Source organism: Mesocricetus auratus, unplaced genomic scaffold (assembly GCF_017639785.1).
Source record: "Mesocricetus auratus isolate SY011 unplaced genomic scaffold, BCM_Maur_2.0 Super-Scaffold_100009, whole genome shotgun sequence".
NCBI classification, from domain to species: Eukaryota; Metazoa; Chordata; class Mammalia; order Rodentia; family Cricetidae; genus Mesocricetus; species Mesocricetus auratus.
In genome coordinates, this window is record NW_024429193.1 from 63,968,866 (window position 1) to 63,986,025 (window position 17,160).

General features: G+C 41.6%; 2 protein-coding genes and 1 pseudogene across 2 annotated transcripts; 2 read left to right on the forward strand and 1 right to left on the reverse strand.

Moving 5' to 3' along the window:
• Positions 1–3,179: 3,179 nt before the first annotated feature.
• On the forward strand, positions 3,180–3,279 carry LOC121142486 (annotated as a pseudogene).
• Positions 3,280–7,660: 4,381 nt separating this feature from the next.
• On the reverse strand, positions 7,661–9,205 carry LOC101836469 (late cornified envelope protein 3D-like). Its single transcript, XM_005080262.3, has 2 exons — positions 9,089–9,205; positions 7,661–8,167 (listed from the first exon to the last, which is right to left on the reverse strand). Exon 2 carries the CDS (start codon positions 8,145–8,147, stop codon positions 7,860–7,862), a length of 288 nt encoding a protein of 95 aa, XP_005080319.2. The 5' UTR covers positions 8,148–8,167; positions 9,089–9,205; the 3' UTR covers positions 7,661–7,859.
• A 6,104-nt stretch (positions 9,206–15,309) lies between these two features.
• On the forward strand, positions 15,310–16,309 carry LOC101836224 (late cornified envelope protein 3D-like). The gene is made up of 2 exons (XM_005080261.4): positions 15,310–15,432; positions 15,788–16,309. Exon 2 carries the CDS (start codon positions 15,805–15,807, stop codon positions 16,090–16,092), a length of 288 nt encoding a protein of 95 aa, XP_005080318.2. The 5' UTR covers positions 15,310–15,432; positions 15,788–15,804; the 3' UTR covers positions 16,093–16,309.
• Positions 16,310–17,160: the final 851 nt, after the last annotated feature.

A 17,160-nucleotide genomic window follows, 5' to 3' on the forward strand; every position in this document is an offset into this window, starting at 1 on the left:
GGTGGCTCACAACAGCCTGTAAGTCTGGTTCTACAGTACATGACCCTGTTTTCTGGCCTCTGTAGGAACCAGGCATGTAAGTGATGAGCAGATATACACGCAGGCCACACACCCATACATATAAAATAAAAATTCAAAAAAGTTTTTAAAAGCTATTTCAAAACAGTTGTTCAATATGGAGATGAAGTTATCTAGGTAATACTTTCATCATCTTGCTTTTCAGAGTTATTCCTGTTGTATAAACATGCCTTCCATGAACCAATAGCAAGCATTTGGGCTAATATCTAATTGTCAGTTCTTATGGATTATAGAGAACACCACCTTTACTATTTCCTTTTAATCTCTCATTAAAGGCTTCATTTACTCTTCTTCCTCCAGTGTCTTAGCAATGGAGTTACGTTATTGTTTCCTTTTCAATGTAGTAGTCATAGCTACATATTTATCTTTGAGAGCTCAGTCAGCTGTAGTCCATAAATTTTGATGTGGTATTTTCCCCATTCTCAAAAATTCTAAGAATGTGTCTTATGATTATCTTCTCCAATTTATTGGCTATTTGTGAGTATAATTTTTGCTTTGTAAGTATTTCTGAACTTTCTAGTTTCCATTCTGTGGTTCCCCCATTGGTACCAGGTATAGAACCTAGACCCTGGGGCATATTAGGCAGATACTCTACATGTAAGCAACATCTCCAGACCAACTTTTACATTTTTATTTTCATTTTGAGACAGCACACTCAATTGTCAGGACTGGTCTTCTATGTGCTGTTTTCATCTCAGCTTCCCAAATAGCTGAGACTCCAGACATACCCCACAGGTAGACATGCCCCACAGGTAGACATGCCCCACAGGTAGACATGCCCCACAGGTAGACATGCACCACAGGCAGACATGTACCACAGGCAGACATGTACTACAGACAGACATCAGAGGCAGACATATACTACAGATAGACATCACAGGCAGACATACTCCCACAGGCAGATATGTATCACAGGCAGACATTACAGGCCTGTCTTCTTTCTGCTTGTGAGCTCTCCTTCATACTTCCTGAGATTTGAGGAGACACCCTGTTATTTTTTAAAAATCTAGTTACACTTCTTTTTTGGATCAAAATTAATTTTTGCTGCAGAATCTTCTATATGCACTTAAAATGTTTGTGATGCCTAACAAAAGATTGGTCTAATTTGCTTAGAGTGTGCTGTTAGAGATTTCATTTCCTTGATCTTTTTCCTCCTCTTCTTCGTTAACAGAGGACTCAAAGTTTTGAAGATACCCTTAAAAAATGTAGCTGTGAGTTGTCCATTTCTCCTTCCAATTTTATTAATCTTAGGTCAATAATTTTTGGGCCTTGTTCTATTATGTTTTATATACATAACTTGTTAATGTTTTCATAATTACAAATGTCTTTGTATCTAGTATTTATTTTGACTGATGCCAACATAATCATTTTAAGTGCCTTGTTTTCTATGTATAGTATGTATTTTTATGCTCTTTACATCCTTTTTGGCTGGGGTATTCGAGACAGGTTTTCTTTGTGTATCCCTGGCTGTTCTGGAACTCACTCTGCAGACCAGGATAGTTTCAAACACATAGAGATCTACCTGCCTCTGCCTCCCAAGTCCTGGGATTAAAATCATGGGCCACTACTGTCCCCCTGCTCTTTCCTTCTTTAAATCCAAGTGCCTTTTAGGACAGCTTACAGTTGGATCCTGTTATTTTGCCTGTTGTTCCTTTTTATTTGAGTAGTTAATGAATCCACACTGAATGCAATTGCTATGACACAGAGTTTACACCAGTAATTTTTGCCTGTGTTATTCATCAGTCCTTTATGACTTCCTTGGTGTTTGGTGGACAATTTCTAGAGTGTTCTTTAGTTCCCATATCATATGTTTTCATATATATATGTACACACACACACACACACACACACACACACACATATATTCTTTTCTTCTTGGTAGTTTCTTTTGAGATACTTTTACTTTCTTACGACAATTTAATTGAGATCAATACAACATGATATTTGATAGCATAAAATATGGCTTCTAAATAGTTTTCTTTCTTTTCCATTCTGTATCCTGTGTTACACAAATCATATCTTTATTCTTTATAAGGTGATCATTGTAGCTTTATAAGCTGCAAAGATTTTCAGACTAGCCAAGCAGCCTGAAAGGAGCAGAAAGTAGCTACTCTGCCTACAAAAGGCTCAGATCAACTGAACCACCTGGAAAGGATGGTCTCCAGTCTTGTGAACTGCCTGCAGGGTGTGCTGTGTGGTCCAGGTTCCTAGCTTTTGTGAGCTGTGAGCTGTCACTCATGCTGGAATGGACTTTGGTGATACAGCTAACTGTCTTTGAGTCATTTCTGCTCTTGTAAGTGACCCCTCACCAATATTCCCATAAGGAATCCCTATAAAATCCCCTGGTTTACCAAGGTGTGTGTGTGTGTGTGTGTGTGTGTGTGTGTGTGTGGTGTATATTGTGTCTTCCATCATTCTAGGAAAAGTCTTGTCCCACAGCATCATGACCCTACTAGAAATGTGGGAGGGGGAGGTGAAGGGACACTAGTCCACTGGAGCATGTGACTCTGGCAGGCCTTGCCCTTCTCCCACATTTCCTCTGCCTTGCTAAAAACCATTAGATTACATTTCGAAAGCTAGCTACAGGTCTGTTTCATTATTTGGCTACTTATTCCTCCTGAGGCTGGCTACCAATGTCCAGCAATCAAAAGCCCCATTGGTTCACCTAATTAACATGCCCCAATTAAAATTTAACACCTCATCCTCATCCTAACACAGGGTTTCTCCACTTACCTTTATAAACCACTATTTGCCTATATGCCTTATCTATCTCCTCTCTATCCAAAACCAGTCCTTTGTCCCTCTAGGACAAATAACCTTTCCCCCCTTTTCTTTGTCCCTTTTCCCTTCTCATTTGTCCCCTATCTCATTTACTACTGCATCCTAGTCTGTTCTAACACAGGCCTCCCCTTTTCTCCTCTTAAAATTACACCTGCAAGGTCATTTGCTGCTGTCAAATCCTCTGGAGCTGCAGTTACAGATAGCTTTGAGTCGCTATGTGGATGCAGGGAATAAAACCTGGATCATATAGAAGAGCAGCTAGCGCTTTTAACTGTTGAGTTGTCTTTCCACCCCTAATTTTCTTTATTTAAAGATAATGCTTGCTTTGGCAGCACACATATTAAAATTTGAATGCTATGGAGATTATCATGGCCCCTATGTAAGGATGACATGCAAATTTGCAAAGTCTTTCATATTTTAAAAAATTATCAGACTGAAACTGCACACCAGATACTGTGATAGACATATAACCCATGAGATGATAAACGCATCTAACCACAAATGCACATGGCACATTCATGGTTGGGTAGCTGGCTGTGTAACGGGACAGACAGACAGGTAGTGAAGCCAGTGCGTCAGTGACAGGTTCACAGATGAACACCTCAGGAGTCATCCTGCTTAGGCAAGAGTTCACAGGTATCAGTCTTTTGTTGCCTCATGTGTTGATACTTTGTCATTCCGTGTTACTTGGGAGTGGCTGAGATGAGGTGGGCAGCCTGTGAGAACCGACAGTGTTGGGCATGCAGCAGGAACAGTGAGATGGGCAGCTCCACCCTTGCCAATGGGGCAGCTGGTTCTGGAGCACTTAGAGTAATGCATGGAACTCAGGAAGCAGGGAGGTTCCCAGAGGGCGGGCAGCACACATAAAGTTCATATCGGAGATCAAAGTGTTATATAAAGGAAAAGCCAGAATATTGTGCTCAGTAAAATGCTGATTCAGGGGCCCCCGTATTCCTGGCTTTACACCCTGATTCTATAGGTGACAACCATGTTAAGATGTGGGTGTTTGGGAAAAGATCAGGCTCCTGCATGTTGAAAGCACAATGGAGTACAGATGTCAGAATCAAGACCTATTAAACTTCATCTGCTGAACAGCTGTGAATCTGTCACTTGGATACCTCTAAGTTTCAGACATGGGTCACAAAAGGAACTAGCTCCTTTAGGCTGGGATTCCCAGGGAAAATCAGCTGGCAGGTGATTAATGACAAACACGGTAGTGATTTTGTGTACATCTGACGTAGTGCAGTTGATGCAGGGTACTCACACCCATGGAAGGTGCGTTTAAATTAGCTTTGTCAAAGTTTCCTGTTAACACTAGAGATACATTTCCTTCTGATTCTCATTCAGACAGTGGGGCATGAATTACAGCCTCTAAGCTGCACAATAGTTTTCAGTTTCCATTTTCTGGTGGAATGGTTTTGTCCACTGGTTCTGGGTTCATGGCTGTCAGTTTACACAGCAAGACCACATGTATGTGGTGACAGCTCCTAGTCCACTGTTGTGGAATATTTGTTTACATTGTGTGAAGATGTGTCATTGTGATTGGTTCAATAAAAAGCTGAATGGCCAATAGCTAGATAGGGTAGGTTAGGTGGGACTTTGGGGCAGAGAGAAGAATTCAGAGGGTTAGAATCTAGGTGCGGGAGACACCCGACAATACATGGAGTAAGTCAGACATACAAAATAGGAAGAGGTAAAAGACACATGGTAGAACATAGATTAATAAAAACAGGTTAATTTACGTTATAAGAGCTAGTTGGGAACAAGCCTAAGCTAAAGAACAAGCTCTCATAATCAATATTAAGTTTTTGTGTCATTATTTGGAGCCTGGCAGCTGACAAAAAAAGTTTGACTATGGCCCACCTAATCATCCTGAACAGCTTTGGGTCATATTTTGTAGATAACTTGACAACATTTCTGGCCCATGATGGAGTGACACCCAACGGTTTCTCCAGCATCAAGTCATGAGCATCTTGTGGTGACAGATTTAAGCATGGCATCTGAGGGTCCCACTTCAAGGAGTTGTGTTTTCCTAGAGAGTGGGTTTAACCTGGACATGGTCAGGGTGTCTCCTGCCTCTCTTTGGAAACTCCTTTCTTTATTAAATTATAAAGATTTTGAAATCCCTGAGTCCTTGGATCTTGGAGTGAAAATAATCAGCCTCGGCTTTCAAATTCAATTAACCTCTGGATTTCCAGGTACAGTTTTCATGTTTCATACCTAGACTGCCATCAGTTTCTCCTGCATTCTCAACTGAAAATGAGCCCAGAGTTCTGGGATGTCCCTTTGTTTTACTCTGAGATCTAGAATGGGTTTGGAGTCTGGCAGGTGGATGAGAGAAGTGAAGGAAATGATTGCAACCCACCAGGAGAGAAGTCTTACATTTTAGGTTTCAAATATGGAAAAGCACATTCTTAAAAAGGGCTTTTGGGTCATATGCTATGCTATTAGATCTGAATATTAAAAATTCAAATATAAGAATGAGAAGATTGTTTCTGCAGATCTCTTGATAAGTTTCTAGGGAGGGTCAAGGACCAGGTGATCAAGAACACAGATTAATTTATAAGCTGTGTGTTCTGGGTCCTGGGACAAAGCAGGTTCTCCCCTGTAAAATGTGTGCCTTTTCAGAGAAATGATCATACAGGTTACTTACAGAATTGAATGTTCATCTCTTAGGGGCTTCTCACAAAGTAAGCTCTAGTGAACTCTTGATTAGATCATTATATAAATTCATAATCTGACCTGTATTTCTCGCTTCCCCTCCTGCCTTGTCCTAGCTGTATGGTATTCATATTGTCATCATCTTTTCTGAATCCTCAGCTCCCTCTTTCTTCTTGATGTACTGTTTTTAACTTGATGTCCTCCCCTAATCCCTAATCTCCCTGTTAGAGTTTTTTTTTGGTATGTTCCTCCTATACAATCTTTCTTTACTTCTTACTGAAGTTGGAAGTTTTCAGTCTTTGTGTTACTGGCATCTTGGAACAACTATTTCCTTGCTGGGGAAGCTAGCCTCTGTTTTATACAATGTTTATCCCTGGCTTCTACCTACAAAATGCCAGCATCATTCATCGTAAGATTATTTTAATTAATATTTTAAAATAACACAAGATTATGTTAATGAATAAAATGTATTAACATGCAAAGATTTAGGTTTAATTATGAGTATTTTCACAAAGTCTGTTTCTCTTTCCTCCTCTCCCCATCACCTGTTCCTCCGTTGTCACTCTTTGCCACTCTTACCTCACTATTTTCCTTTCTACTTTCAAGTTAAATGTCACCTTTTGTTGCTCCCTCCATTCTTCCCTCCTTTCATGGTCTTGATCTAGTGTCATAGTCTACACCCATCCCCACACACCCCTTTTTTCACATACACATAAACATCAATATCCTCCTGTGAGAGAGAACATGCAGGTTTTGCCTTTCTGAGTCTGGGGGATCTCACTTCATAAGAAAACTTACAGGCTCATTCTTTTCCTTGCAAATTTCAGTTTCAGTCTTCTTTACTGGCAAGCAAAATTCCATTGTGTACACATGCCACATTTTTATTACCATTCTTCTGTTGATAGACAACTAGGCTGGTTCCATTTCCTTGCTATCATCAGTAGATAAGCGATAAACATGGGTGTGTGTGCAAGTGTCACTGTGGTTGGATATGAACCCCTCTGTGTGTGTGCCCAGAAACAGGACAGCTGAGTTATATGGTAGTTCTGGTTTTGATTTTTGAGTTTACATACTGACTTGTAGAGCAGGTTTACTCTTTTATCTTCCCACCACAGTTACTCTTCCCTAGGAACTTGCTTGATACCGATACGTTATCATTCACTTTCTTGATCATAGCCATTCTGACTAGATGAGGTAGAATCTCATATCATTTTTAAGTTGCATTTCCCTGATTCTAAGTTCATTTTTATGGCCAATTTTGTCTATGAGTATTTCTTTTTTGGGGGGGAGGTTTATTTTTTGTTTTTATTTTGGCAAGGTTTTAATATTAAGTCCAGGCTGAACTTGAACTTGTAGTCCTTTTGCTTCAGTCTCTCCTTAGTGCCAAGATTTCATGCTTGCACCAACACACCAGCTGAAATGGATGCATTTTGATGGAACACCAGGAGGCCCCTTCCTAACAAAGAATTCATTTTGTCACTAGGCATATGGAGACTATCATGAAGGTTTTTGGTAATAGCTTTATTTAGGTATAACTAAGTGATTAGAGAATTCAACTTTTTAGTGCCTCTGTAGAGTTGTATACAGGTACCAATTTTATACTTAATTACTTTAAAAGAAATTATTTCATTCTTTCAAAAGTAATTCTATTTCTTTTGCCAGGCACTCCACCTTCATGCTTCGTATCTGTCTTCTTTCCTACTCCAAACTCCAGCTAACACTAATGTGGTTTCTATCTCTATTAGGGGTCTATGAGTATTTCTATACACTTTTTGGAAAAATACAACATACCTACTTTTTAAAAAATGGGTTACTCTGTTTGAATACTTACTGAACTGCCAATTCATTGTGCCTTAATTAGATGCTAGAAGTCAAAGTGAACTGTAGCTCCTCCCAGTAGGCACAGGGTTCCACTGGGAGATGGATGTGCACCCCACACTTCATTAGAGACCTTGGCCCTGTCCATTTCCTCACCTGCTGCTTCAACTGAAGTGAGCATGAACAGACCTGACAGACCTCTAAACTTTTCCTAATGTAGAGCTATGGCTTTGTGTAGTGCTGGAGCTGAGAGTTAGAGGGGGAGGGGCACATGCCTGCTACCTGAGGAGGAACAGAGAACAATGACAGTGAGACACCAGTGTGATAGGGATGGAATCTTTATTCTTGGTCAGAGTCAGGGACAGGCACTGCCACTCCACAGGAAGGGTGGGGACTGGGGGCCCTGGACATCTGACAAGCAGAGAAGGGCCTCTGGGAATGAACAAGACAGGCTGTGCTTTCCATGGCCCTTGGAATTCTTGTTTCCCCCAAATTCTCTCGTGTCAGGCTCAGGATTCAGGTCAGCAGCAGCCCCCAGAGCTGTGCCCACAGCCCGAGTCCCCTGACTGTTGACCGCTGCCACGGTCACAGGATCTGGAGGAGCTCCTGTGCCTGCATCTGTGGGACCTGCGCCTGTGGTGGCTCAGGAAGCAGCCTCCCTCAGAGCTGGGAACACTGCAGCCCCCAGAGCTTGTAGCACAGCAGGAAGAGGCTGCAGGCAGACACTGTGCTGTGCTCTTTGGAGGGCACTTGGGAGAGAGGCACTTGGGAGGAGGCTGGCATTGCTTCTGGTTCTGCTGGCAGGACATCTTGGCAGGAGTCAGTCAGCCTGGGTAAGCAAAGAAAGCAACTGTCAGTAATCTACAGTCCAGTGTCTCCTGGTCTCTGATTTTGTCCCCTTTCTGGGCCAAGAATGCAGGAAGGAAAGCTGGTGTGAATGAAACTTATTGGATCATGCCAGGTGCCTCTCCCTCTGTTCTCTACCCAGGTACTAGAAGCACAGGTAGAGTATGTGTGGGAATCTGGCTTTCCATGTCTTTGAAGAATACCCAGCAGGTGTACCTGTCAGGGAAGAGTGACTGGGAGTAGGGGTGTCATAGGAAGTAGAGTGGACACTTGAATGAAAAGGAGGCAAAGCATGGGAAGTGTATGCTAAGCTCCTGTGGCCTTTGTAGGTGGAAGAATTTTTGTCATACCCCACCCCCATTCTACCGTTTTGAATAATCGCCTACTACAAACTCATTGTTTGTGTGTTCTTTAATTGAATACTTATTTTCCCTATTGCACTTCGTGGCGTTTGGGTTATTATGGAAGGCCTTATGCCTTTTCTCTCTTCCCATGTGATCATAATTGTTAAGATAAAATGTGAAGGGAGGCTTGGCAAGTTCCATGACAGGCAAGGGTGACCAAGGCAGACAGAGCTTAAATGAAAAGTTTTATTAGAAAGGGGAGGGAAGGGGAAAGAAAAGAGAAAAGAGGTAAAGAGACACAAACAGAGACACGCAGAGAGGACAGAAGATAAGAGGGAGACAGGAAAAGTCCTGTCTACTCCAGGGGAACAGCAGGAAAGAGAGTATAAGCTGGCAGAGGTCTTTCTTTTAAAGGAGTCCTTTCCACTTGCATGCTGACCAGGGCACTGCCTGAGTGCATTCTGCCAGGTGACAGGGGCAGGCCAGCATAATGCCTGAATCCTTACACCAATGTCCCCTCCAACTTCTCATGCCAAGGCCCACCCTTGCTGGATACTCACTCAATGCAAAGGACGCAGGAGACGTCTGTGTCTGAGATTGCTGTGGCATAGGAGCCCAGGACTGGAGCTCTTTTATCCTGTGCAGTTGGTGATATCACCAGGTTTGTCCCTGCTTTCACAACCAGACGAGGTGTTACCTGAACATATGTCTAGAACTTCCATAAAGTCCAACTGAGGACAGAACCAGGAAGAAGGAAGATTGTCGTCTCCTGGAAACTGCCCTTCCTTCCTTCTAACCCCTCCCTTCTTTCTACTTCTTTTTCCTTTTTCCTCTTTTAGGTCATATGCCTTGGGGTAGTACTTCCCTTGGCATGATTGTGAATGACTTCTCTACATGCACACACACACAATAACTCACAAGAACACATGATAAATGATAAATATTGTAATGCCCACAGACCCCATGCTGCCAAATAAACATGGGCAGGTGTAATTCACTGCTGCCTGCTGAGTTCTAGCAGTGGTGTGCCTAGGAAGTGGTGGGGAAGGGTGTGAAGCCTTGTTCGGTCACAGTCCCTGGGATGTCCTCATGGCTTCTAACAGTAGCCTGGACTTCCTGAGCACTGAAGTGTAGAAGCAAGTTGTTAACTTTTAATAGATAAGTAATTGTACTACACAGATGGAGATATCTTCAGTGTGACGTTAGTGAACTCATGTGAGCTGAAATCTGACTGAATTATTGTAATATCATGCTATGCTCAAAGAAAAACATAACTTGGGCTACAGTTAACAACTTTAATAATTAACATACAATTAAAATACATTGGTTGTTATAATATCACATCATACATTTGTATTTTCTTACAGAGAAAATATTTGTGGCTTAGAACTACCTGTAAAAAGCAGGCGATGAATAGTGTACACAGTTAATTATATATTATCATTAATTGTACTACAAATAAAAATATAGTAAATGTATCTAGTTATTTATGGTCATTGAAATCTCTATGATAATCTAGACAATTACATTTTCCTCACTTTATTCTAACATTAGCCAATTCTAATGCATTGTTTCCTTTCTGGGTCAAGAACTGAAGGAAGGTGGATAGAACCCAATGGACCATGCCAAGTACCTCCCACTCTCTTCTCTACCCAGGCACTAGAAGCACAGGTAGAGTCTGTGTGGAAATCTGCATTTTACTGTATTTTGTGAATGCCCAAAAGATGTACCTGTTTGGGAGAAGCAATCTGGAGTATAGGTGCTATTAGTGATTTTATGGCCCTTTATGGACGGGACTTGCAATGACTCTGAGTAATGTAGCCTGGGATGGACACTGTAGAGCAGGTAGCAAGGGAAGGAATCTGCCTGCATTATTTTCTCCTCAGAATGAGGTTCTTGGTCCCTGGTGCTTCCCTTTCAATCTTAACCTCATTGCAGTTTCATGAGCCATTTCTCTTACATTGTTGAGAGCCTGTAGCTAGATACTGGAAGAGAAAGGGGATTAGATGAGTGGTGAAAATATAGACAGGTTTGCATGAAGACTCGGTGATGCGGACACAAAGGAAGAGAAGAGTGGAAAATGCACCTCTGACCTCAGCAGCCGTGCTGGGCAGTGCACGCCTCAGACAAATGCCCCAGGAGTGTGGTTCAATTCCTTCTGGGTTTTCCTGAGAGCTCTGAGTTTACAGCTTATATCCCAATGTAGTTCTTCAGAAGTGCCTTTCTATAGACCAGTGGTTCTACACCTTCCTAATGTTGTAACACAGTCCCTTATACTGTTGAGACCCCCAGCTATAAAATTATTTTTATTCCTACTTTGTAACTGCAATTTTGCTACTGTTATGAATCAAAATGTAAATATTTGTGCTTCTCAAAGGTCTTAGTTGACCCCTACAAAACTGTTGTGACCCACAGGTTAGGAACTGCTGGTACAGATGATCACATAGGGAGCAGAGGTCAACCACATAGAGGCGATGTTGACAGCACACTAGAGTATAGCCTGACCCCGTATGTGACTTCACAAAAACCAGAGCCACTCCTTCCTAAGGATCATTATTGTCTCTTTTCCTGGAATTTCTTCTTACTTGGTCATTAACTCCCAATACCTGTCTTCAACTGCATGTCAACTGTGTGTTTAGCACTGAGGACACAGCTGTAAATAGGAGATCCAGCTTGTCAGTACTGATGCATTATAATCCCCCAAAGGTAAATATACCAATGATGAACTGCAGATGTGATGTACATAAAAGAAATTATAGGTTCTGTGGGGGTATGCAAGAAGAAGTCTTAACATCACTAGGGATTCAGATCTTTGGGTAACTGAATGGCTTTTCAATTGACTTATTGCTCTGTAGAAGTAACTAAAGACTCCTCTTGGTTTAAACAAGGTTAATCTTGAGTCACAAGGCAGCAACTGAGGAGAAGGATTCAATAGCTGGTCAATCCCAAGGTTTCTGGGTGACTCAGCTCCTTAATTCCTCTGAGCCATTTGGGTACTGAAACCATGAGCTAAGGAAGGAGAGGTTGAGCCTGGTGGGCTTTGTCACCAAGGCTGTCTGACTGGCTTCTATGACCATGTGGCACACCCCTTTGTAGATTCTAAGCAGTCATGTGGAATCTACTGGTGACTGCTTGAGTTGTTGCTCGTTCTTAGCTACTATGATTTAGGCAGATAGGGTTACTATGGTTGTACCTTCTGCGTCATGTTACAAGTACATCCCAGAAGACACTCACAGCTTCCAAAAGTATACTTTTGTATAAATGTAGAGAAATCCACTGCATCAGTTCTAGGGAAATGTGTGAAATAGCTAAGACAAGAGCTCACATCAAAACAAAGGGAAGCTAAATACAAAGAAACGTTTCCATAGAAACAGAGAAGTAACTTAACAAAACCAGTAGCAACCGATAGCAAAAACTTACAGTAAACAAATATCAACAAATGGAGCATCTTCCATTTGAAAAGGGGAGACAGCCAAGCCTTATGACTAACATGCTGGGTAGTGAGAATGGACCCTTGGTTCCTAAGATGAAGAGCAGCTCAGACATAGATTTATGATGTTTAGTGACCCAGCGTATACTTCAAACAAAGACACAAAGACAGTTTGCAGGAGGAAGGACGTGTCAGCGGGGATGGAGGAATGTTTCACAAGACCCCACACCTAGATGAAGAACTACAGACAATCAATGGCTGCTGAGGGTGGGAAAACCAGGTTTTTTTGTTTTGTTTTCCTTTTTCTCCCCAAGGGCTCGGCAGGTTGTGTGTGTGTGTGTGTTGGGGGCGGGATGATATATGAATATATGAATATGAAGTCATGAATTTGAGAGAGGATGTTCATGGGGGTGTGGGGGTGTGGGGGTGTGGGGAGGAACTGGAAGGGGGTGTGAAAAGGATTCAAATGCAACAAACACATTGTCCGAATGTACAAAATCCTCAAATAAAATAAATAAAAATTTAAAAATCGGTGCTGAAGGATTTGGATATCTGCATGTTAAGCAAAACATATTTAGTACTATGTGTGTGTGTGTGTGTGTGTGTGTGTGAAAAACATGAATAATAGGTTGTTATGCAAAACACAAACACTTCTAAAATACAATATGTGGCACAGTTTTGTGACTGATTATGTAATTTTTAATGGTAGTTTTCCATATATGACAAAAAGACACAGTTCAAAAGGAAAATATCGAACTTCACAAATAGGTTATTGAGGTAGTGGTGCATGATTAAACATGTCTGTAGTGGTGCACGACTAACTTCAGTACTCGGGAGACTGAAGCAGAAGGGTCATGCATTTTTTAGACACCATAGGTTACAGTGAGAATAATACAAAGAACAAACTAAAGCAAAGAACTAAAACGTCTGTTTTGCAAATGGCTGCTGAAGAGTTCATATTTAATATTCACAAGATTTATAAGGCACAAGTCTGATTGAAGGTTTGTGTCTAGAATATTCCTAAAACAGTGAAACCCATTGATAAATGGACAATCTGTTGGGTAGTAGTGGCTGTAATCCCAGAACTCGGAAGGCAGAGGCAGGCAGATCTCTGTAAATTCAAGGCCAACCTAGTATACAAGAGCTAGTTCCAGAACAGCCAGAGCTGTTTGTTATACAGAAAATCCCTGTCTCGAAAAGCCATAATAAAAAAAACAAAACAAAACAAAGGACAATCTGATTAAAATAGGAATTATTTAAAGAGACGGCTATTTCAACAAAGAAGATACCTGGATGACAAATTAGCCCAGTGCATGACTCAGTAGGGAAATGCAATTAAGAGCAAAATGACAGACTGCCTGCACTCACTTCACCAGCTAAAGCAAAGCTCTTACCTGGCAGTGTGGAATCCTGTCCAGGCTGGGGAGTGACTAGACTCTGCCACCAGTGGCAGGAAGACAAATTTACAACCATGACAGAAGTTTCTTTAAAAGTGTCACTAACAACTAAACATATGCTTGCTGTTTGCCTTAGAAATTCAATTCTTTAGTATTTACCCAAGGGAAAGAAGTCATATTCAAAGGGAAGCTCGGTACTCACAGATGTGGTACTTTTCTTCATAATTGTTTCAAACTCAAAGCCTCTTGAAAGATATTGAACTTGCTAATGGGTTAAGGAAAAACAGGGTGTGTATATGTATGTATATGTTTATACATGTATATATATATAGCATATATATATACACACACAATGGAGTGGTATTTAGTAATAAAGAAGGGGGGACTATTGATTTATGAAACAATAGGAATGAATTTAAGATGTCAGAATCCAGACTTTAAGTGCTTCCCTCTCTGTTTCTGTCTCTGTCTCTGTCTCTATCTCTGTCTCCCCCCCCCCTCTCACACACACACAAACACACACAGGGCAGATGCATTTCTGTCAAAACAAAATACTTATGCACAAACAAAGCTAAGTCAAGGGACAACTGATAGGGTGGGAAATATTTGTGAATGATACATCTTATTATAAAGAGTTACTATACCAATATATTAAGAATACAAACATCTCAATAGCAAGGAATAAAAAAAAACCTGAGCTTAAAACTGGAGAAACAACCTGAGGAAATATTTCTTAAAAGAAGACATACAAATAGCCTGTAGATGTAGGAAAAAAGTTTTTTTAATCTCTAGTCATCAGAGAAATGTGAATTAAAAACACTTAAATTTACACTTGTTAGAATGGCTATTAGTAAAGACACAAAGTAGAACAAGTATTGCCAATAATTTTTTGTGTGGGAGAATGCTTATTTGAAATGTAAAGTGTTCCAGTCATTATAGAAGATAGTATAGAGAGGTCCTAAACACTTAAAAATTAACTGCTGTATGATCCTCAATCTCATTAGGCGTGTGTACACCACAAAGGAAGGGTTATTCAGATACTCAATATATATATATATATATATGTGTGTGTGTGTGTGAGTGTGTGTGTGCGTGTGTAATATATATATATGTGTGTGCGTGTGAGTGTGTGTGTGCGTGTGTGTATGCAAGAACCATAATAAAGAATCTGCTTAAATGTGTATCTGCGGATGAATGCATATAGAAGATGAGGCATATATAAGCAACAATATTAATCAGCCTTAAAAAGTAGGTAATCCTGTCATTTTTTGACAATATGAATGAACCTGGAAGATATCACATTAAGAGAAGTAAGCCATAAACAGAAAGATCAATTTTTCATGATGTCACTTACATTTGGATTCTAAACTGAATTGCACTCATAGACACAGAGTGGAGAATGGGGGTTGCCAGATACTAAACGTAGTGTGAGGAAATTGAGATCTTCCTTCTTAATAAGAAAAGTTGTGAGTCTTGTCACCTCTAGAGTGCTAAGTCCCTTCTCTGTAACTGGTCTCAGGTGTTGTTCTGTGTCCTTATTGTACACACGGCACCCTTCAGGATTACCCTTCCTCTGTTGCCACTATCAGAGGACCCCTGAAGGTCCCATCCCATCAACTTTTGGTCTGCAGTGCAATGGGTGCTTGACTTACAAAGGCTAGGGCCTTATGCTCTAACTCTTCATGAATACTTCCAGGATAGCACTGATCTTATCAGGTCAAATATATTTAATTTTTGAATGATGGGCATGACATACACATCTCCATGTTAATACTGTTGAGTGATGAAACAGGATTAGAGCTTGTGAATGAATGGGCAAAGGTGAGACAATATCTGGGGAAGAACAAAAGGAAGTGATTTTGCAGTTGCAAGTGCATCCTGGTCCCACCTTACCAGTTCTTCAGGCACATGCACAGGAAACCACCAGAGGACAGTAACTGGGCAGAGTCTAGCACTGTCACCTCCTCCATTGTGAAAAGAGCAACATGCTTGGGTGATGCTTCACCAGCTCTACACAGAATAAAAGGGCTCCTTATCCACAGCCTTCTCAGAATCTCTCTGCTTTCCTTTGCATCGGGTAAGTGCCCTTCTGGGACCACTTCAGCATGCAGAGTGTGTGGGACAGACAAGCCAGATCTAAACTAGAACCCCAGAAAGAGGTCCACAATGGGCAGTGGGTGGCCCTTGGGGAGTAATGGTGAGGGAGGAAGGAGTCTTTGTGTTGGACAGGGAGCTTTCTGTCATTGCTCTGAGCATGTGGATCTATCTGACGCTCTGTACAGATGAATGTGTGCCTACATGCTCCCCCTTTATTTCACAGAAATCTCGGTTTAGGAAGCCCATAAGTCTTGGGAGGCATATGTGTAAAAGACTAAGTCAGGAGATATACACTGGAAACCTCTTTCTATAATGTTTCTATTATACTTTTCTAGGTCAAATTTCTGCCGAGATGTCCTGCCAGCAGAACCAGAAGCAATGCCAGCCTCCTCCCAAGTGCCCCTCCCCCAAGTGCCCTCCAAAGAGCACAGCACAGTGTCTGCCTGCAGCCTCTTCCTGCTGTGCTACAAGCTCTGGGGGCTGCAGTGTCCCCAGCTCTGAGGGAGGCTGCTTCCTGAGCCACCACAGGCGCAGGTCCCACAGATGCAGGCACAGGAGCTCCTCCAGATCCTGTGACCGTGGCAGTGGCCAGCAGTCAGGGGACTCAGGCTGTGGGCACAGCTCTGGGGGCTGCTGCTGACCTGGATCCTGAGGCTGAGACGACAGAGTTCGAGGAAACAGAGAACACCAAACAGTAGCCCCATCATGACCTGTTATTTCTCAGACATCCTAATCACTCTTGGGCTAAGTGTTCTTGTGCTCTTCTGATGAATTCTCCAAAACCTTGGTTATCTTCTCATTCTGATGATTACATTGCCTGTGTCTAGCCATGTAGGTGAATAAAACTGTCAACAGCACCTGTGTGTTATCTGTCGCTTGACTTATTCCACCCAAGGCTGCACACTGGGTTTTTCTTTTCTCAGCTCTTGAAGGTCCAATATATCCAACGCCTGTGATGATTTTAGCTTGGGGATGAAGAAATCATGCCTTAGATTCTTCTCCATACAGAGAGATTATTTGGGAACTTCCAGCATAGAAGTGTGGGTGGAAGGGGGTGGTGTTAGGTTTCTGAAGATCTTTTGGGGAAAGGGCTGACTTTCCTTGTGTAACTTAAGGATTGGCATTATTTGATACTGAAATCCCTAGTCTCTGTGTAGGATGGCAGGAAGGATGAGAAAGATGGTAAGAATGAGAGCAAAAGGATGGAGGATGGGGAGAAGGGTCTGTAGGTAGAAAACCAAGCCAAGCTACATATAATAGATTCCAGAGGGTGAGCTGAGTGACTGAAAAAAAACTCTGAAGAAACTAGAGTTGGGGGATTTTCCTGACTGTTGAAAAAACTGAGATAAAAGGATGTAGGAAGTGTCTCAGGGGCTACAGATTGGAGACTTCAATTTCTCTTACAAGATGAAGAGCAAAATGATGTGTGATTGGTAAAGGGCCCTATCTGGGGTTACCTGCCTCAACTTTGGAGTGGAGCAGTATTTATTTCTACTGTGAACCAAGGTGGCCATTTTCCATGTGAACTGTGAATGTGTTTTCATATTGATAGTTTGGGTTTTGAAATGTTACAGAATGTATGCCCTATGGTTCTTGAACTAACTTTAGAAAGATGCCCAAACCTTGCCTCAAAGTTGAAGTTCTTGAGTATGGAGGCTCTAGACTAAGGACAAAATCCATGCAAAGTGTTGGGAATTTAACTTGGATA

What these genes read in the sequence shown, in the direction of transcription:
- LOC101836469 (XM_005080262.3), bottom strand. Translation starts at nt 8,147, where the DNA reads ATGTCCTGCCAGCAGAACCAGAAGCAATGCCAGCCTCCTCCCAAGTGC.
- LOC101836224 (XM_005080261.4), top strand. Translation starts at nt 15,805, where the DNA reads ATGTCCTGCCAGCAGAACCAGAAGCAATGCCAGCCTCCTCCCAAGTGC.